This window comes from Oncorhynchus mykiss, chromosome 6, assembly GCF_057628025.1.
Source record: "Oncorhynchus mykiss isolate SJ-2025 chromosome 6, ASM5762802v1, whole genome shotgun sequence".
Taxonomy (NCBI): domain Eukaryota; kingdom Metazoa; phylum Chordata; class Actinopteri; order Salmoniformes; family Salmonidae; genus Oncorhynchus; species Oncorhynchus mykiss.
The window spans coordinates 20667543-20689098 of record NC_143027.1 but is presented as its reverse complement, the minus strand read 5'-3'; the positions used below and the strand labels follow the sequence as shown (position 1 = coordinate 20689098).

The 21556-nt window shown below is 42.1% G+C and overlaps 2 protein-coding genes across 3 annotated transcripts; one reads left to right on the top strand and one right to left on the bottom strand.

The window, feature by feature from the left end:
* Positions 1-739: 739 nt before the first annotated feature.
* On the top strand, positions 740-10095 carry malt1 (MALT paracaspase 1). Of its 2 annotated transcripts, XM_021605549.3 has the most exons (17): positions 799-1578; positions 1976-2142; positions 2346-2467; positions 2963-3110; positions 3397-3581; positions 3792-3888; positions 4047-4094; positions 4654-4677; positions 6417-6461; positions 6617-6820; positions 7054-7231; positions 7384-7455; positions 7574-7701; positions 7992-8141; positions 8253-8410; positions 8810-8935; positions 9210-10095. In XM_021605549.3, the coding sequence occupies exons 1-17, from the start codon at positions 1430-1432 to the stop codon at positions 9654-9656; spliced, it is 2448 nt and encodes an 815-aa protein (XP_021461224.1). In that variant the 5' UTR covers positions 799-1429; the 3' UTR covers positions 9657-10095. The 2 variants fall into 2 exon arrangements, with proteins under 2 accessions (XP_021461225.1, XP_021461224.1); XM_021605550.3 differs by lacking the exon at positions 4047-4094 and having other exon boundaries at positions 740-1578.
* LOC110525442 (complexin-4-like) lies at positions 9209-15245 on the bottom strand. The gene is made up of 3 exons (XM_021605551.3): positions 14876-15245; positions 12778-12865; positions 9209-10920 (listed from the first exon to the last, which is right to left on the bottom strand). Exons 1-3 carry the CDS (start codon positions 14938-14940, stop codon positions 10693-10695), a joined length of 381 nt encoding a protein of 126 aa, XP_021461226.1. The 5' UTR covers positions 14941-15245; the 3' UTR covers positions 9209-10692.
* Positions 15246-21556: the final 6311 nt, after the last annotated feature.

Sequence of the window (21556 nt, the reverse complement as noted above, 5' to 3'; positions counted from 1 at the left end):
CATTCTTATGGCTTAGGGGTAGAAGCTGTTAAGCAGCCTTCCGGACCTAGACTTGGTGCTCCGGTACCGCTTGACGTGCGGTAGCAGAGAGAACAGTCTATGACTTGGGTGAATGGAGTCTTTGACCATTTTTGGGGGCCTGGATGGCAGGAAGCTTTGCCCCAGTGATGTACTGGGCTGTACGCACTACCATCTGTAGCACCTTGCGGTCGATGCCGAGCAGTTGCCATATCAGGTGGTGATGCAACCGGTCAGGATGCTCTCGATGGTGCTTTTGAGGATTTCGGGATCCATACCAAATCTTTTCAAGGGGAAAAATGTGTTGTCATGCCCTCTTCACGACTGTCTTGGTGTGTTTGGACCATGATATTTTGTTGATGATGTGGACACCAAGGAACCTGAAACTCTTAGCCGCTCCACTACAGCCCGTAGATGTTATTCGACAATGAGCATGTTTAATTTGGTCAACAAAAAATGTCATTGCTAATTTGCTACCTGAAGCTTATTAGTTGGAATAGACGTTTTGTAATGGTTCGGTTTTTATTCATTCAAAATGGTTCGGTTTTTATGAATGCACTGATATGTGGATCACGTGGCTTTTTGGCAACTCTGAAAAATATGACTTTTTATCTGAGTTGTGCCTGTTGTTCACAGGCGTATCTGCCCTCATTGGCTAGAATGATCCCACCTGATCTCGCCCCCACCCTCCTGCTCTCCATCTTTGAGTACATGTATTTTCATTGTTAAGAGTGGTCACTCGACTATCTTGTCAGTATAATTGAACATATTTGGTGTTACTAACCATTGAAAAATTATGATCTATGACTAGAAATAATTAAAGTGGAACCAAACAGATTAATACAAATAATTTATTTCAGATGTGGGAACTCTTTAGGCAGTTTATAAGTAATACTAATACAGTTTTAATTCGGAATTAGTCAACCCAATTAGGGTTTAAATGCGGAAGACACATTTCAGTTGAATCCATGCAGTTGTACAACTGACTAGGGTATTTCCTTTTCCATTTCTCTTAATAATGCATCCTTCCTCTGTCATTCGTCCTTACCTTCAGAGAATATCGTGATCAAGGAGGTAAGGAAGGATGCAAGTTTAGAGTATTGGGGCAAAAACGGAAGACCCATAACTAAACCGAAAGTCCCACCCAGTGGTAGGAGTGTAATATCACTATTTGTAAGCTGTTTCAGGAAGTAACACCAACTCGTCTGAATATTTGTGTCTTTTTGGCCCTCCCCAGAATGATCTTCGGAATTCCCCCAAACTTCTGCAGCGACCATGCCCATGTATCTACCTCTTCTGTGTAGAACACCTGATTTCAAACTACGAGATATTTTTCATTTCACAAATGTTCAGATTTTTTTGCAAGTAACTTTTTCAAATTGACTGAACTGAACTACAGTAACTCGCTGAGATGTCGGATTCATCTGACCGGTCTTTAAACTTAAATTTTCTGAAAGAACCTGTCTTGAGGAAACTGTGTGAGGCTCTGGATAAAACCAACAGTAAAGGATGGCGTAAACTCGGGGAGATGGTCGGCAATGACCGGCGTTTTAGGGTGAGGTAAGCCTAATTAAGCAGTCGAACAGCCCGTCTGACGGTCGCGCGGAGATCCTTAGAGGGCGTAGTTCCACCTGATGCCGTATTACCTAACGACCTAAAAGGAATAATAGCGCCATCTTGTGGTTGGTTGGGCAAGTCTGAAGGGTTATTCTTTAAACATGTTAGTTTACTTGTTTGATTTTACAGTATAAATGTTATCCCTATCGTCAACATACTGTTATAACACAATAATACATGTTATCAGTATTCCTGTGCATTTTACATTTCCTACGAGTGAACTAACTTGTGAGCTATGTGCCTCCCCTGCTGTTCATATATTTTTTTCTTATTAGATAGTGTCATAGACAGTGTGTGCATTACTGTGTGCATAAATTCTGCCTTTTCCTCCACTGTGCAGTTCAGATGAGATGGAGATGTGCTCTCTGAAGGTGTTGGAGCTGGAGGGCAGCCCCAGCCGCGTGCTGCTCAGGCTCATGGGAGACAGAGGGTGCACACTGGGCCATCTGGTAGACTTACTACAAACCATGGGCCATACAGAGGCCCTACAGTGTGTCAAACCACCAGGTATACAGAGCATCTTTAGAAGATGTGTTCGCTGACTATTATCTGGTTGGTACTTGGAGGGAAGGCTCAGGATTATAAATGGTTTTGGCGACAAGCTAATCTCGACTCTTGATTTTGGTCCCTGTATGTAAATGTATTGATTATTTATTGTACATATATTTGAATCATTATTGAGAATTTCTTTCCATAATGGTTGTGTTTAGGTATCCAGATCCTCATTCAGCCCCAATCTGTGGCTATAATAGTGGGACACAACCTGCGACTCAGCTGTTATGCTGTGGGGAAGGCTGGTGTTCAATTCCAGTGGTTCAAAACCAAGGAAGAGGTGGGTAGCCTACTAGGGTGTGTTTTGAAGGTAGACCGTACTGTTTATGCATTGGTTGTAAACATGTCATTAAACATGTTTTCAGATAATCATATTGCTGATATCTTGACCAGATAACATTGTGACAGCTGTGGCTTAATAATGATATATATATATATTTCACCTTTATTTAACCAGGTAGGCTCGTTGAGAACAAGTTCTCATTTACAACTGCGACCTGGCCAAGATAAAGCAAAGCAGTGTAACACAAACAACACAGAGTTACAGATGGAATAAACAAACATACAGTCAATAATACAATAGAAAAAGTCTATATACAATGTGTGCAAATGAGATAGGATAAGGGAGGTAAGGCAATAAATAGGCCATAGTGGCGAAATAATTAAAATTTAGCAATTAAACACCGGAGTGATAGATGAGCAGAAGATGAGTGTGCAAGTAGAGATGTATATTTCATGTATTATGAATTGATTTGACACATTGTGACTTCTCCAGGTACACAACAGTTCTTCTCCAGACCTGGTGATTAGCCCAGTCCAACTGACAGACGCAGGCTTCTACATCTGCAGGGTTAATTGTGGAGACTCCTTTGAGTTCAGCCAGTGGGCTCAGGTGGATGTCCTGAATGTTGCAACACCTTATGGTGAGACACTATCTTTTACCTCCCAATCAGTTCATGGACAACATTGTTATTATGTCTTTCTTTTGCCTGGGATTTTTGGAATTTGATTTCTATCCGGTTCCATTTTAATAAGGCTAACATTTTCTACACGTTGTCGGTTCCTCCTTTCTGTGAAAGACAGACAAAACAGGGGTGAGTTTCCTGAACGCTTTGTAGCACTAATGTTATCTTTTATCCCTCCAAAGCTTTCGCTAAACTCGCCCCCAGAGCGACTGTACATTGAATAAACCTTATGTTTTCCATGCAGGGTTGGGGTCACACTCATTGGAGGGCAGGCTGAAGGTGGTGATCCAGCCCCAGGGCCAGAGACTGCTGGTGGGGGAATCTTTGCAGCTGGAGTGTGGGGCGGTAGGGAGGCCTATCCCCCGCTACCAGTGGCACAGGAACGGGGCGCCCCTTCACTTTCCAGAGGCCTCCAAGAGGAGACTCACGGTAAGGAGGTCAGAGGAGGATGCTAACATCCTTGAGCGCTTATGTAGAAAGTTCCACATTTATACTGTTAAAGTGGCACTGTTACATATTTTGTAGTTACAGTACAGTAACTCTACAATACCGTTGAATGTTGTACAAGTCAGATGAAAACCGTGAGAGTTAGTTTGATTTTTTTTCAAATAGCTTGATATTGTTCGTTAATTGAAACAGATTCCGTATCTGCTGCTGGAACATAATGGAAAGTATCGTTGTGAGATTTGTATTAACAACGAAAGGACGTGGACGAATGAAGTAGACATTCTAGTGGGTATGTCACTATCCTTTATTTTACAGTACTATAATGATGATATTGATCCTAGCCTCAACAAAAGGTCTGTTTATCAGTATACAATATGAGCAAAAACGACTCGCATTGAATTTGGTGACAGTTCTTGATGATTACTTACTCTTGTTCTTGAATGAAAGGACCAAGGATATCTGTCCAGTTTTCAGGGGCAATGGAGTGTTCTGAAGGTATAGTTGAAGTGCCTGGTTTCTCTTAGTTTGGCCATCTGAGATGTACAGTATGTGCATGAATAAAACAGGGCCATGTTGGAAACAGTGGGATGGCAAAGTGAATCTGTTTTTATAGAGAAGGAGGGTTTGGTTCCAGGTGTTGCATGCATTCTTTTCATCCTTTGAATTTTTGCCCGTTCATTTGATTGATTTTATATTTTTGAGAACACAACATAATCATAACAATCCCACAGAAAGTATGAAATTGTCTGTAATTTGAAAAATGGTCTTTACAGATGCTCAAAATCGCTACATTTCAATTATATAATCATTCACAGCTTTCAGTGATTCAGCTTAGATGTCCCGTATCAATTTCCAATTAATATTTGCAAATGTTCAAGACAGGACATATTTTCAGTGGGTACTCATTTACTAATGGCTAACATTAGGCATGTTGATCCGTTTGGCTTCTGACTGAGCCCCACCTAATCGGTGACACTTTTTACTTTAATTCAGTTGAAATGAAAGCACAGGAAATATACATTCTAGTAATTGTTCTAAAATTGTTTTCCCACAGATGATGTTTTTGCCTTTGGAGCTGGTAAGTGACATGCATTGACGTATATCTGAGATGATCTATCACTGTTTATTGGACATTGTTTCCGGCAATTCTAAATATTTCTGCACATTACATGAAGCAGTTTATCTCCTGAGAATGTTTATCAATCCACCATGTGTAATATCTGTATAATACACTGCTCAAAAAAATAAAGGGAACACTTAAACAACACAATGTAACTCCAAGTCAATCACACTTCTGTGAAATCAGACTGTCCACTTAGGAAGCAACACTGATTGACAATAAATCTCACATGCTGTTGTGCAAATGGAATTGACAACAGGTGGAAATTATAGGCAATTAGCAAGACACCCCAAATAAAGGAGTGGTTCTGCAGGTGGTGACCACATACAACTTCTCAGTTCCTATGCTTCCTGGCTGATGTTTTGGTCACTTTTGAATGCTGGCGGTGCTTTCACTCTAGTGGTAGCATGAGACGGAGTCTACAACCCACACAAGTGGCTCAGGTAGTGCAGCTCATCCAGGATGGCACATCAATGCGAGCTGTGGCAAAAAGGTTTGCTGTGTCTGTCAGCGTAGTGTCCAGAGCATGGAGGCGCTACCAGGAGACAGGCCAGTACATCAGGAGACGTGGAGGAGGCCGTAGGAAGGCAACAACCCAGCAGCAGGACCACTACCTCCGCCTTTGTGCAAGGTGGAGCAGGAGGAGCACTGCCAGAGCCCTGCAAAATGACCTCCAGCAGGCCACAAATGTGCACGTGTCTGCTCAGACGGTCAGAAACAGACTCCATGAGGGTGGTATGAGGGCCCGACCTCCACAGCTGGGGGTTGTGCTTACAGCCCAACACCGTGCAGGACGTTTGGCATTTGCCAGAGAACACCAAGATTGGCAAATTCGCCACTGGCGCCCTGTGCTTTTCACAGATGAAAGCAGGTTCACACTGAGCACATGTGACAGACGTGACAGAGTCTGGAGATGACGTGGAGAACGTTCTGGTGCCTGCAACATCCTCCAGCATGACCGGTGTGGCGGTGGGTCAGTCATGGTGTGGGGTGGCATTTCTTTGGGGGGGCCGCACAGCCCTCCATGTGCTCGCCAGAGGTAGCCTGACTGCCATTAGGTACCGAGATGAGATCCTCAGACCCCTTGTGAGACCATATGCGGGTGCGGTTGGCCCTGGGTTCCTCCTAATGCAAGACAATGCTAGACCTCATGTGGCTGGAGTGTGTCAGCAGTTCCTGCAAGAGGAAGGCATTGATGCTATGGACTGGCCCGCCCGTTCCCCAGACCTGAATCAAATTGAGCACATCTGGGACATCATGTCTTGCTCCATCCGCCAACTCCACGTTGCACCACAGACTGTCCAGGAGTTGGCGGATGCTTTAGTCCAGGTCTGGGAGGAGATCCCTCAGGAGACCATCCGCCACCTCATCAGGAGCATGCCCAGGCGTTGTAGGGAGGCCACACACACTACTGAGCCTCATTTTGACTTGTTTTAAGGACATTACATCAAAGTTGGATCAGCCTGTAGTGTGATTTTCCACTTTAATTTTGAGTGTGACTCCAAATCCAGACCTCCATGGGTTGATACATTTGATTTCCATTGACAATTTTTGTGTGATTTTGTTGTCAGCACATTCAACTATGTAAAGAAAAAAGTATTTAAAAGAATATTTCATTCATTCAGATCTAGGATGTGTTATTTTAGTGTTCCCTTTATTTTTTTGAGTAGTGTATAATGATAGCGTTGTGATTGTAGGTGCCAGTGAACTAATCCTGAACAGCAATCAAGAACCACCTTATGGTAAGCAGAACACAAAATGAATCCACCCAGTACTTGGTTACCTTTTATTACTGCTAGAATATCAAATGCCTTTTCTCCATGTTGGTCAATATGTTACATTTCTCCACAACTGATTTCAACTCGTAGTCATTGGTGGTATTTGTCTCTCATCGCAGCGACAGATAAAGTGGCCCTGCTAATCGGGAACCTCTCGTACCGGAACCACCCCCAGCTCAAGGCGCCAATGGTTGATGTGTATGATCTCACCAACCTCCTGCGCCAGCTCAACTTCAAGGTAGTATCGCTGCTGGATCTCACCGAGTCAGAGATGCGCAACGCCGTGGACGAGTTTCTGCTCTTACTTCACAAGGGTGTCTATGGTACGCCATTCATTATTATGGCCTATTAGAGTATGAGAGACCGACCTAGAAGAATTCGATCAGTCAAATATTAGTTTATTTGATCTGGTTTTCCAAAAATATAGTGAATCATAAAAAATTAAATACTAGTTTTAAAAAGTGAAGTCTATTTTCAGTCTTATTTCATTCACTGCTCTATTTACTGTCTCGTTTAATTCACTCCCATAAACTTTTGCTGTACTTTCTTTTTTTAGGTTTGCTGTACTATGCTGGACATGGTTATGAGAACTATGGCAACAGCTTCATGGTACCGGTGGATGCTCCAAACCCGTATCACTCAGCCAACTGCCTGTGTGTGCAGAGCATCCTCAAACTGATGCAGGAGAAGGAGACAGGCCTCAATGTGTTCCTGTTGGATATGTGCAGGAAGCGGTGGGTAAAGACTAGTATACTGTGCTAACCATGTTTGTTTTATGTTTATTTGTTTTTCATTACTATTCAATGTCCCTTCCCTGTTAGTAACATGGGATATAGACCATTTATTGTTTGTTGTAATACTGTAACTATTACATTTTTATTTTTAGAAATATTCATGATGATACAACCCCAAACATACTATTGAGGGTCACAGCTAACATTGTCTTTGGATATGCAACGTAAGTAATCAGACGATTACTCAAATATATGTCTAAACTTCTATTCGTAACATGTAACTTTGTATGAACAAATTAAGTGATATATTCCCCAATTCTGTTCCATTCTTCTATTGTGCAGCTGCCAAGATGCAGAAGCGTTTGAGCTGAGCTCTAGTGGATTCACTAACGGTGTCTTCGTCAAGTTTCTGAAGAAACGTCTTCTGGAGGATGAGAAGATCACTGTGTTGCTGGACAGAGTGGCTGAGGGTTAGGAGCAATGGACCAATTATGTATTGGTGAACTAATCATTTAGTAAATGTCACCCCATCTATAGTATTTGTGGTCATGGAGCACAAGTCAATGTAGGCATGAAATATACAGTATTGATCTAATGCAGTGCCGTGCAAAATAAGTAACAGGAGTACAGAAACACATCTATCCTATCCTAACCTGTATACTTCCATGCATCGATTATCATGGCAATAATACTTTGCCTAACACATTTCTTCTGTGAGAGCCTGAGGTAATGTTGTTATGGTGTTGCTTGTGTTATCCAGACATGGGCCAGTTCGATGCCACTAAGGGGAAGCAGGCTCTGGAGATCCGCAGCAGCCTATCAGAGAGGAGGGCTCTGACTGACCCTGTACTGCCTGGTGACAGCTCTGACATGGCCCTGGCTCACAACCGTCAGTGGGCCAAGGCTCACGGTAAGGACACGATCAACCAATGAAAGTAAATGCAGTACATTTCAATTTGAATTGTTTAGCTGAAGCAATCAACATACTTATTGTGGACATAATGTTGTGTTTTCATTCTAGAACTGCCTGAGAGTATGTCTCTGGACTTTGACTGTGGGGCTCAGATCAAGCTGGGCTTCGCTGCAGAGTTCTCCAACGTGCTGGTCATTTACACCCACATCGTGAAGAAACCAGAGGACATGTTCTTCTGCCAGGCTCACGTCACCAACTTCTCCCCGGTGAGACGCTACAGTCTTTCATCTTGTTCAATTATGCCAACTTGTTCCTTCCTAAAAGCTCCTGTCACCAGTTTCTCACAATTTGTTCCCTGTCCCCTAACCCTTGTGTCCACAGATCTGAACAGGTGTAGCTAATCCATCCAAGCTTTTCCGATCAATGAACACCAAAGGGATAGGGAAAGGAATTTAAAATCAATATGTCACTGATGTCATAATGGTTTTCCTCAGCTCTGTTCAATACCAATGAGAGCGATTTGTCTTTCTTGGGGTTTACTGAAACAACATTAGGAGCATAGTAAAGAGTCTGTCTGCTGAAGATGCTGAGGCTCCAGCACCTGCCTGAAAACTTTGCATATGCAGGTCGTCTTGTCCTAAAAACATTTCCTTTGTTCTGTCCAGGACCTTGACATTGATCCCAAAGAGATGAACAGGGAGACACCAGAGGAGACTGGCATCTACCTGCTCTCCAGCAGTCTTCCCCAGCACTGCCTGTACACACGCCTCAGCTCTCTACAGAAGCTCAGGGTAAGTGTACAAAGGATAATCACCACTTTCCACATTCTCACATTACTACGACATTATTATATTGTCTTTGCCCTTTTAGTTTGATATCTTCAAAAAAGTTTTAATCAACCTTCCTGTTCATATGTGTGCTCTGTGTCCCCTCTGTAGGAGTAGCTGGTGTCATGTTAGAGCAGAGCTTACCTTGGACAAAACGGTTTTGATCTCCGTTGGAGCTCTAGTATAAACATATTAGGTTAATAAAATGTTCTTCTACTCCTTGTCTTCTCCTCTGTAGGACCAGCTGGGGTTTACAGTTTGTCTACAGGGCTCTTTCAAGGCCATGGATGAGCTGGTGGACTGGACCACTGACGTCAACATCGGCAAGCCTCTGATCGCCAGACTAGACCTGTACCGCACCATGAGGAGGAACAGCTGCCTGCAGACCTGCCCCATGCCCCACAGCCCCTGCCATAGCCCCAGAGCCGAGCACCTCCACCACCACCCCCAAGGCCTTCTCTCCCCACACTGCTCCAGCCCTTACCTGGATGTGTGCGAGCCTTTACAGGGAGCTGTGGGAGGCTCAGGTTGTGTGAGCTCCACTCTGTATGACAACTGCTTCTCTCGCTATGGCTGTACTAGTAGTGACTCCCCTGGCAGAGCCAGCATTCCCATAGAGACCACGGATGACATAAACGAGCTGCAGACAGTCTTCATTAATAGCCTGCAGTTTCACCACCAGTGATGAGGCCCTCTCTAGGGCATTGGTTGCCTGGTGCCAGATCTGTTTCTGCTGTTTTGCTTTCTCCTTTGGCCATCAGATCTGGGATCAGGCTATGGTGTATTTTTGTAGGTCTACTCTGTAAATCCTAGTTTATTCCATGGCAAACTCTTTGATACAGTTGCCTGGCTTTAGTGGAGATTACATGTATTTAGTACTTTAGACTAGATTTTTAAATTGAAATAACTGTCAGAGTTGTATAGCTGTATTTAAAAGGTTACATATCCAGCCTGCTGAGAAAAGGTTGTTTATTGTGATTCTTTTTCCGTTTGATAGATAATGATGATATAATGTGAACTATTAAGCTTTGCTGAAACGATCTTAACCAGCCTCTTTCATATTCTATAGATTATCTTTTAGAGCAGTTACTAAATGTAATAAAGATGTAATAACTTTATCCACAGGGAGGCGTTGTCTCGCTATATAAACAAGAGTTCTGGACATGGATTGTTTTTCATGGGCTTCTTATGATTCATCTCTATTTATTACAAACGAAAATGCCAAATCCAGTTATATACACTGTTTTACAAAGGCCCAAAATTCAGAGGGATGTCTTTTTTAACACGAAGCAATTCAGTGCATTTATAACCATGATACCATTGTTTTTTTCTCTCCTCCCAATTGTACTTTCTTGCAAAAAACATGAGGTTTGCTGTATATAAAAAGAACAGAACCCCTTTTTTAATTACAACAACTAAAATACTCTTACTCCCTCTCAGCCCTGTGATGTTTTTCCCGACCTCTTCCCCACAGCTTTCTGAGAAAGACAGATTAAGAGTCATCTCTTCAACCCTCTATTGACAGATTAGCCAACCTAAGACTGGTTCAATTTAGACTGTGTAGAAGGTCTACTATACGTGTTTCGGATCAATCCAAGTCCACAGTCTAGATTAGAATACTGGAAAGCTGGAATATTTCAGGGAAGTCCAACCGTGGAAGTTATATCCTTGGTCAAACTTGGTGCTTAGGAACTAATCAACTGAACCAATGTTTTCTCTCATCACATGACACAGCACTTCTCCTCTGCTTTAGATTTCATCTCAACCATAGTTGCCGACGCTTTCTCCTTGATCTGGTCCATGTCCATGTTCTGTAGGTTCTGTATCTGGCCCAGGATAGAATCCTTCTCTTCCTCCTCTGTGGCGTCCTCGTCCACCATTTTGAGTAGTTCTTCTGGCACGTCGATGTCGTCTCCTGCCGACTCCATCAGGTTTGCATCCTGTTCACTCTAAACACAGCAAGAAAGACAGGTCAGACTGGCTGAGTAGGAGTGTATTATACCCACGTACTGTCTCAATGTCATCATGTCTAAATTCTATTGTTTTTCTTCCTGGACTATGTTTTAGCATACAGTAGGTCCTGTCTTTACTGAGGGAATTTATGTCCAACAGCTAACACTTCAAACAACAGCTTAATTTTGCATCACATGTGACCCTCTATGACCCTGCAAGAGAGGGAGACTCCCTGCATAGCCTGTGAGACAGATGGCATACAGACACACGCACAAACACAGGGCATGTTGGGTCTTGGGCTCAAACGTGAGATATCTGCGATCAGTCTTTTTTTTATGCCTTAATCTTGTGACTGTATTTAGGCATATCTGACTAGCAGGCCTTAGACTCCTGAACATGTACTGAGTCACTCTGACACTGACCGATACAGCCTCTGCATCATGTTACTAATTTATGATAGTGTTCTCATTTACAGAGAAAATACGTAAGATTATCACCTTATGTTATTCATAGAAAAGGGAAAATTTATATACTAAACAAAAATATAAAGGCAAGTGTTTGTCCCATGTTTCATGAGCTGAAATAAAAGATCCCAGAAATGTTCCATTTACACAAAAAGCTTTATTCTGCCAAATTTTGTGCACAAATTTGTTTACATCCCACAACACAAGGCCACAAATGTCTCAGGTTTTGAGGGAGCGTGCAATTGGCATGCAGACTGCAGGAACTTCCACCAGAGCTATTGTCAGAGAATTGAATGTTAATTTCTTTACCATAAGCCACCTCCAACGTCATTTTAGAGATTGCCTCACAAACGCAGATCACGTGTTACTAAGCCAGCCCAGGACCTCGACATCCGGCTTCTTCACCTGCAGGATCGTCTGAGACCAGCCACCTGGACAGATGATGAAACTGTGGGTTTGCCCAACCGAAGAAATTCTGCACAAACTGTCAGAAAGCATCTCAGGGACGCTCATCTGCATGCTCGGTGTTCTCACCAGGGTCTTGGCCTGACTGCAGTTCGGAGTGCGGTAACTGACTTCAGTGGGCAAACTCACATTCGATGGCCACTGGCACGCTGTAGAAGTGTGCTCTTCATGGTTGAATCCCGGTTGAATCCCGGTTCAACTGAAGTACCCCGTGGTGGTGAGGTTATGGTATGGGCAGGCATAAACTACGGACAACGAACACAGTTGCATTTTATTGATGGCAATTTGAATGCACAGAGATACTGTGACGAGATCCTGGGGCCCATTGTTGTGCCATTCATCCACCGCTATCATCTCATGTTTCAGCATGATAATCCACGACCCCATGTCGCAAGGATCTGTACAAAATTCTTGGAGGTTGAAACTGTCCCAGTTCTTCCACAGCCTGCATACTCACCAGACATGTCACCCATTGAACATGTTTGGGATGCTCTGGATTGACGTGTGCGGCAGCTTGTTCCAGTTCCCACCAATATCCAGCAACTTCGCACAGCCATTGAAGAGGTGTGGGACAACATTACACAGGCCACAATCAACAGCCTGATCAACTCTATGCGAAGGAGATGTGTTGCGCTGCATGAGGCAAATGGTGGTCACACCAGATACTGACTGGTTTGCTGATCCTTTTAAAGGTATCTGGGACCAACAGATGCATATCTGTATTTCCAGTCATGTGAAATCCATAAATTAGGGCCTAATTTATTTATTTTTATATAAACTGTAACTCAGTAAAATCTTTGAAATTGTTGCATGTTAAGTTTTATAATTTTGTTCAGTATAGTTTTTTATTATTGAGGGCATTTGTAGCTAAATAATTTCTCATCTTGTTCCATATGGCATGAGAATGAGATGAGACTGTCTTACCTTTGGTAGTCTGTATTTGTCTCTTAAGCACGTTCTCAATGTAGCCCTCTCAGCCTTCTTTACCAAGAACTCTGAATCTCTCTCCATCCTGTTTTCAGACAAGATCAGAAACCATGTTATCAAAACTATAAAAACATTTTAATATATCGTTGAATAGAATATCCAAAGTGGTTAAAATGAATTGTATTTTCACTGTGTGATACTGGTTGTGTAAAGGTTAGCATTATATTTTCAGAGATAAAAATGTGTTTCTCGGCATTTGTGTAATCATAATTCCTAATGGCGTTGCCATTTTCATATCAGTCAATCACACGTTACTGGTGTCAGTTCTAAATCAAATACAATATGAAGACTCAGTTTCTAGGGCCGCAGAGTAATAGTTTTGTTTGTGTTGATCTCCAGATTATGACAGCATTTGTCAATCCCACCAATTTTAGCAATTGGAGACAGAAAGTAATTCAGAAATAATCTGGATGTGATGTAATCTAGGACTGCATGGTGCTAGTCTGCTTTCAGTTTGACTCGTGATATATAATATGTGGTAAAACATTCTTCACAAAAATGTTAAAATATTTTTATTTTACCTTTATCAGTGTAATACTCTTGAAGGTACATTTACAGGTGTTTTTCTCATTTCCATTGTATCTCCCTTGGCTTTTATACTTTTATACTTCACATATGGTCTAATTCAAACATTCGCTATTTAAACAAAAGTATGTGAACACCCCTTCAAATTTGTGGATTCGGCTATTTCAGCCACACTGGTTGCTGACAGGTGTATAAAATCGAGCACATAGCCATGCAATCTCCATAGATATTGGCAGTAGAATGGCCTTTCTGAAGAGCTCAGTGACTTTCAATGTGGCACCGTCATAGGATGCCACCTTTCCAACTAGTCAGTTGGTCAAATTTCTGCCCTGCTAGAGCTGCTTTGGTCAACTGTAAGTGCTGTTATTGTGAAGTGGAAATGTGTATAGGAGCAACAATGGCTCAGCCGCAAAGTGGTAGGCCACACAAGCTCACAGAACGGGACTGCCGAGTGCTGAAGCATGTAACGTAAAAATCGTCTGTCCTCTGTAGCAACACTCACTACCGAGTTCCAAACTGCCTCTGGAAGCAACGTCAGCACAATAACTGTTTGTCGGGAGCTTCATGAAAAGGGTTTCCATGGCAGAGCAGACTCACACAAGCCTAAGATCAGCAGTGGAAACACGTTCTCTGGAGTGATGAATCATGCTTCACCATCTGGCAGTCCGACAGACGAATCTGGGTTTGGCGGATGCCAGGAGAACACTACCTGCCTGAATGCACAGTGCCAACTGTAAAGTTTGGTGGAGGAGGAAAAATGGTCTGGGGCAGTTTTTCGTGGCTTGGGCTAGGCCCCTTAGTTCTAGTGAAGGGAAATCTTACCGCTACATCATGCAACGATCATGCTGTGCTTCCAACTTTGTGACAACAGTTTGGGGAAGGCCCTTTTCTGTTTCAGAATGACAATGCCCCTATGCACAAAGCGAGGTCAATACAGAAATGGTTTGTAATCAGTGTGGAAGAACTTGACTGGCCTGCACAGAGCCCTGACCTTTGGGATGAATTGGAACGCAGACTGCGAGCCAGGCCTATTCGCCCAACATCAGTGCCCGACCTCACTAATGCTCTTGTGGCTGAATGTAAGCAAGTCCCCTCAGCAATGTTACAACATCTATTGGTAAGCCTTCCCAGAAGAGTGGAGGCTGTTATGACAGCAAATTAGGGACCAACTCAATATTAATGCCATGATTTTCCCACATACTTTTGATCTCTAATTTTTCACAAAAGGGAAAGTTTAAAACTAAAAGCTCTGCTCTTGCTTGCTATTGAATAAAATCTGTCTATTTTAATCATTCCAAGGAGGTTGGGGTCAGATTCAGGAGAATAATTTGTCAACGTATTTTCCATTTAATTTCAATTGCATTTGGCTGAATTGAAATGGAATGGACCCCAACCCTAAGGCATTCCTTTCTAGGGTTGCAAAGCTACCAGTAATTTACCCAAGTTACCAGAATATTCAGTAATTTAGGTAATTAACAGAAAATGTATGGCATCTCTAGTATTGACTTACTTTTCCTCCACCAGCTGTTTCTGGTACTCCTCTGCCTCCTCTCTAGACATCCCCTCGGTGGCCATGGAGACAATGTTTCCTCTGGTAGTCCACTGTAGGAGAGAGCTGGACTGGACAGTGCTCTACTACTGTAGCTCTTCACCAAACTGCTCCACTACTTACCATCAGATTCAACTGTGTGAATATCCTACAAGGGGATTTGCAGGCAACACTTTTGTTTTTTCTGTCCTCAAGTTTTGGTCACTGAGTCCCAGCCTTCGACTGAGGGATGGCGTTGTGAAGGGCACGACTGATCCATGATGGGCCGGCTTGACTACATAATCCCTTATAATCAGAGTAATTTCTGCCAACGCCATGATCTGGATGAATCCTTTTGGGGACAGATTATTTAAATTAAAACATTTAATAAAAGTAAAGTTCACAGGGACTGCTTTTGAGATGGGTAACATTGTGGTGTAGACTGGCATAGTGGTATATTCCACTACAGACAGGGCAGAGCACTACTCACTAGGCCTAATCCATGTCATGTTGCTTGTGTGAGTTTGACCTTAATCCCCTTATATCACCAACCATATCCTGAGTCCCAATAGATGTCCCAGACTGAGAGTGCAATCTGTATGCTATACCACTGAGTAAATCACAAAGTCTGCACTCAGTTAATGAAACTATACTGTCTTGTCCAAAGTAAACCACTTGAAACATATACATTTCATTAGGACATCAAAATTGTGAATACAGAAGTAATTTCAAACGTTGCCAATATTAACACAGGCGATGTTCACGCTATAAATGGGATCTTGCACGTATCATTTTGGGAAGTAATGGACACAGACTTTGAACAATGATCTCCAAGATGACAGGCATACCATGTGACCTATAGCTGTCCTACATCACATCTGACATGACTTGTGTATCTATTTACCTCCCCTCCCACCCCAAGTCATTTTTCAACCAAATGTTTGTAGTATAGGGTTTGTCATATGATACTCACTGTACTGTACTTTGTTTGCAACTTCCATTACAGGGTTGCTGTTGCACAATGGTACAGGACTGTCTGTTCCCTGGGTCTGTGTCTGTATGAATAATAAAGGAACACCAGTAGGCAGAGGAGGCAGTACGATGATGCTGAGGGGAAGAACAAGGAGGGGAGGGAAGGGGGCCCATAGACTGCGAGAGTAGCAGGAAGCTGGTGAGAGAGAGTAGTAGGAAGCTGATGAGAGAGAGAGTAACAGGAAGCTGATGAGAGAGAGTAGCAGGAAGCTGACGAGAGAGAGGGTAGCAGGAAGCTGATGAGAGAGAGAGAGTAGCAGGAAGCTGATGAGAGAGAGTGTAACAGGAAGCTGATGAGAGAGTGTAGCAGGAAGCTGATGAAAAAGAGAGAGTAGCAGGAAGCTGGTGAGAGAGAGAGTAGCAGGAAGCTGATGAGAGAGAGTAGCAGGAAACTGATGAGAGAGTAGTAGGAAGCTGATGAGAGAGAGCGAGAGAGCAGCAGGAAGCTGGTGAGAGAGAGAGTAGCAGGAAGCTGATAAGAGAGAGGGTAACAGGAAGCTGATGAGAGGGAGAGAGAGAGAGAGTAGCAGGAAGCTGATGAGAGAGTGTAACAGGAAGTGGATGAGAGAGTGTAGGAGGAAGCTGATGAAAGAGAGAGAGAGTAGCAGGAAGCTGGTGAGAGAGAGAGTAGCAGGAAGCTGGTGAGAGAGAGAGTAGCAGGAAGCTGGTGAGAGAGAGAGTAGCAGGAAGCTGATGAGAGAGAGAGAGAGTAGCAGGAAGCTGATGAGAGAGAGGGTAGCAGGGTCATGACATGACTTGTGTATCTATTTACCTCCCCTCCCACCCCAAGTCATTTTTCAACCAAATGTTTGTAGTATAGGGTTTGTCATATGATACTCACTGTACTGTACTTTGTTTGCAACTTCCATTACAGGGTTGCTGTTGCACAATGGTACAGGACTGTCTGTTCCCTGTGTCTGTGTCTGTATGAATAATAAAGGAACACCAGCAGGCAGAGGAGGCAGTACGATGATGCTGAGGGGAAGAACAAGGAGGGAAGGGAAAGGGGGCCCATAGACTGAGAGAGTAGCAGGAAGCCGATGAGACAGTAGCAGGAAACTGATAAGAGAGGGAGAGTAGCAGGAAACTGATGAGAGAGAGAGTAGCAGGAAGCTGTTGAGAGAGAGTAGCACGAAGCTGATGAGAGAGAGAGTTGCAGGAAACTGATGAGAGTAGCAGGAAACTGATGAGAGAGAGAGTAGCAGGAAGCTGATGAGAGAGTAGCAGGAAACTGATGAGAGATAGAGAGTAGCAGGAAGCTGATGAGAGAGTAGCAGGAAGCTGATGAGAGAGAGAGAGAAGAGCTCTATGCAGCACATTGTAAGGGACTAGGTGACTGACTAAAACAACCACGTTTTCTCACTCGGTCCCTTCCCTTCAACTCATCCTAATCCTGCATCCTTTCTTCTGGAGAGGCATCTATACAAATAAATAATTATCTGGATTTTATATGTATCAGTTTTTTAGGTCTTTCTGCTTGGACGGTTGTGATGTGACCTTAGCCAGTGGAAACAATGTGGCTGTGTGTCTTGGCTGTATCAGTACATCTGCAAAGGTGCATTTGATTTGCACAGTAACTGCATTGATGTGGTGTATTCAAGATGCCTTTAATCCTACACTATTATGTATTACGTTGGACCCAATGACTGGGTCTGTTGTTTGCTTTGATACTGCATCACAGGAGGTAATTTTCCATTACTGAGCCACTTGTAGTGATGTGCTGCTGGCAATGGCTTTGAAGTGGGTACTGCAAGCACCATGTGCTTTACATGACTATTACTGTACATGGCCTACCATTTGTAGCAGTTAACTGCTTCAATGTCAGGTGTGGTGGTTAGACTACTAAGCTTTGAAAAACTATGAACATGTGCTGATTGATTTGAATGTGGATTCAGTTAAAATGCTCCATTATATCAATATAAATTCAACAGGTAGATAGATACTTTATTCTCTGAATATGGACTGCATGTGATCTTTTTTTATTTAACTAGGCAAGTCAGTTAAGAACAAATTAATATTTTCAATGACTGCCTAGGAACAGTGGGTTAACTGCCCGTTCAGGGGCAGAACCTAGTTTACAGACCTTGTCAGCTCGGGGGTTTGAACTTGCAACCTTCCGGTTACTAGTCCAACCACTAGGCTACTCTGCCGCCTCAATTGATAGGCTACTATCATTTGGGGCTACTCCTCCTCTGATGATATTACTCTGTGAATTTCAAGATTATTTGACACTGGCACATTAATTCACCCTAAATATCCCCATTAGTACATTATTGTAAACATACTTTATGTAGCTTGTAAAAAGCAAGCAACAATGTTTATGTTAATTGCTCTTATAGCTGAAACAAATCCTTCCTTGGTTTTGAAGGATCTAGTCACAACAGTCTTTAAGAGTGCAGTCCTGAAAGGTAACTATTAGTTCTTATTTGAGACACTAGTTTGTGTTCATAATTTGATATTGTAGTGTCACACTTGTATTCCATTCTTCACTCAGTCATCTTGTGCTACTTTAGAAAATGTTTGTATTTAATTTAGTCTGAAATTCTGGTATATGCTCATCTGAATGTTTTGTGTATAGTTTACAGATCTATTATAGCTGTATTATAGGGTTGGTTAATTCAATTAAAGATGACAATGTCTATGTGCAGTAAAAATATATTTATAATACAGATGACAGTCTGGTTGAAAAAGTTGAAATCTTGAAACCCATCAATTTAGAGCTAGCATGTACAGTTGATGTCGGAAGTTTACATACACCTTAGCCAAATACATTTAAACTCAGTTTTTCACAATTCCTGACATTTAATCCTAGTAAAAAAAATCCCTGGTTTAGGTCAGTCAGGATCACCAATTTATTTTAAGAATGTGAAGTGTCAGAATAATAGTAGAGAGAATTATTTATTTCAGCTTTTATTTATTTCATCACATTCCCAGTGGGTCAGAAGTTTACATACACTCAATTAGTATTTGGTAGCATTGCCTTTAAATTGTTTTACTTGGGTCAAACATTTTGGGTAGCCTTCCATCAGCTTCTCCCAATAAGTTGGGTAAATGTTGGCCCATTCCTCCTGACAGAGCTGGTGTCACTGAGTCAGGTTTGTAGGCTCCCTTGCTTGCACACGCTTTTTCAGTTCTGCCCACACATTTTCTAAGCCCTTTCTTGAGCTCAGGGCTTTGTGATGGCCACTCCAATACCTTGACTTTGTTGTCCTTAATTAAACCATTTTGCCACAACTTTGGAAGTAAGCTTGGGGTCATTGTCCATTTGGAAGACCCATTTGCGACCAAGCTTTAACTTCCTGACTGATGTTGCTCAATATATCCACATAATTTTCCTTCCTCATGATGCCATCTATTTTGTAAAGTGCCCAAGTCCCTCCTGCAGCATAGCACCCCCACAACATGATGCTGCCACCCCTGTGCTTCACGTTGAGATGGTGTTCTTCGGCTTGCAAGCCTCCCCCTTATTCCTCCAAACATAACGATGGTCATTACGGCCAAACAGTTCTATTTTTGTTTCATCAGACCAGAGGACATTTCTCCAAAAAGTAAGATCTTTGTCCTCATGTGCAGTTGCAAACCGTAGTCTGGCTTTTTTTATGGCGGTTTTGGAGGAGTGGCTTCTTCCTTGCTGAGCGGCCTTTCAGGTTATGTCGATATAGTACTTGTTTTATTGTGGATATAGATAATTTTGTACCCGTTTCCTCCAGCATCTTCACAAGGTCCTTTGCTGTTGTTCTGGGATTGATTTGCACTTTTCACACCAAAGTACATTCATCTTTAGGAGACAGAACGCGTCTCCTTCCTGAACGGTATGACGTCTGTGTGGTCCCATGGTATTTATACTTGCGTACTATTGTTTGTACAGATGAACGTGGTACCTTCAGGCGTTTGGAAATTATTTTTTCTGAGGTCTTAGCTGATTTCTTTTGATTTTCCCACGATGTCAAGCAAAGAGGCACTGAGTTTAAAGGTAGGCCTTGAAATACATCCACAGCAGAACCTCCAATTGACTCAAATTATGTCAATTAGCCTATCAGAAGCTTCTAAAGCAATGACATCATTTTCTGGAATTTTCCAAGCTGTTTAAAGGCACAGTCAATTTAGTGTATGTAAACTTCTGACCCACTGGAACTGTGATACAGTGAATTAGAAGTGAAATAATCTGTCTGTAAACAATTGTTGGAAAAATTACTTGTGTCATGCACAAAGTAGATGTCCTAACCGACTTGCCAAAACTATAGTTTGTAAACAAGAAATCTGTGGAGTGGTTGAAAAACAAGTTTTAACTACTCCAACCTAAGTGTATGTAAACAAATAAATTACCAAACATTACTGGGTATTGGAGAAAAGATGGAAGTGAAATTGTTAACTCGGCTTACTATACTTTTGGAAAATCAACAATATCATCTAAAAAGAGTGTAAGTATGTATTTAATGTTCCATCAGGTTTAGAGACTGTAAACCAGAAATGTCACTGTCAACTTTTTATGCAAATGTATGTACATCTACCATGGTCTATTATAATTGATATTCAGAGTTTGGGAGAAATGTCCAAATTAGGCTTTATGTATTACCATATGCAAATATGCTTTGGTAATATTTCATTACTGCAGGAGTTAAAATGATGCACTTTGCCTGTGCTGTATTGTATCCCAGAATGGTGGGTTACATGACTATCAGCAATCACCTGTTTGTCAGACTGTAACCAATTCTATCCCATTGCCAGAGGCCAGAACTCAAGCATTTCCAACATCTAATGATGTGGCTAATTGAAATTTGACAGTGAATGTTTCTTAGACTGACAAAACATCCTTATATTTTAGACATATTTTCCTTAGACATGTAAGTGGAAATTAAGCTATGATTATATTAGCAATGATTATTTCTTCTTTTACAGGTTCAGCATTAATGGAGATACCCTTGGGAATTACTCATGCGTCTTTAGTGGTGCGGACAGAGGCGAAAATAGATTTAAATTTGGCAGGTAGTGTGTTGTATGTCATAAGTTGGATATACTGAGCCATCTTAGTAAAATATGTTCCTTTTTGGATCAACAATTATGTTCACGGACAATACTTTTTCTGCATTTTGACAAATGATCCCTATGTTTGTTTCATTCACCATCATACTACTGGTATCTGAGGTAGTAAAAATAGCAGTGATATCGGAGCAGTGTTTTTGTTCGGATGGTGACAGCTTGAGGCCTTCTGTTGCCTAACAGGATATGTGTGTCTGTGGTTTAACAGAAATACAAACGTCTTCCTGTTTGACAAGACTTCTTACTCTTGCACTTTTCTAGCCTATCCATCTTCAACCTAATTTATCACTTACACAAATGAGTTTGTGTGCAGCTCCTTATACTTTTATAAACAGGTCACTTCTCTGCTTTGCTGACAATGAATCCCTTGAAGTCCCCATATGATGCCTGATTATTTTACATTATCTGTAAATGTTAAAGCAGTGTCCCTATACCTCATGTTTTTGTTCCAACTCAGATGTAACTTTCCTGTTGTATGTGGATGGTAAATACAAATCTAATGATAGATCAGCCTTGTCAGTGTACCTAAAGACTTGTGCTGTTTTCCCACTGACTAAGCACCATGTAGTGACGAACAATCAGTTTGAAAAC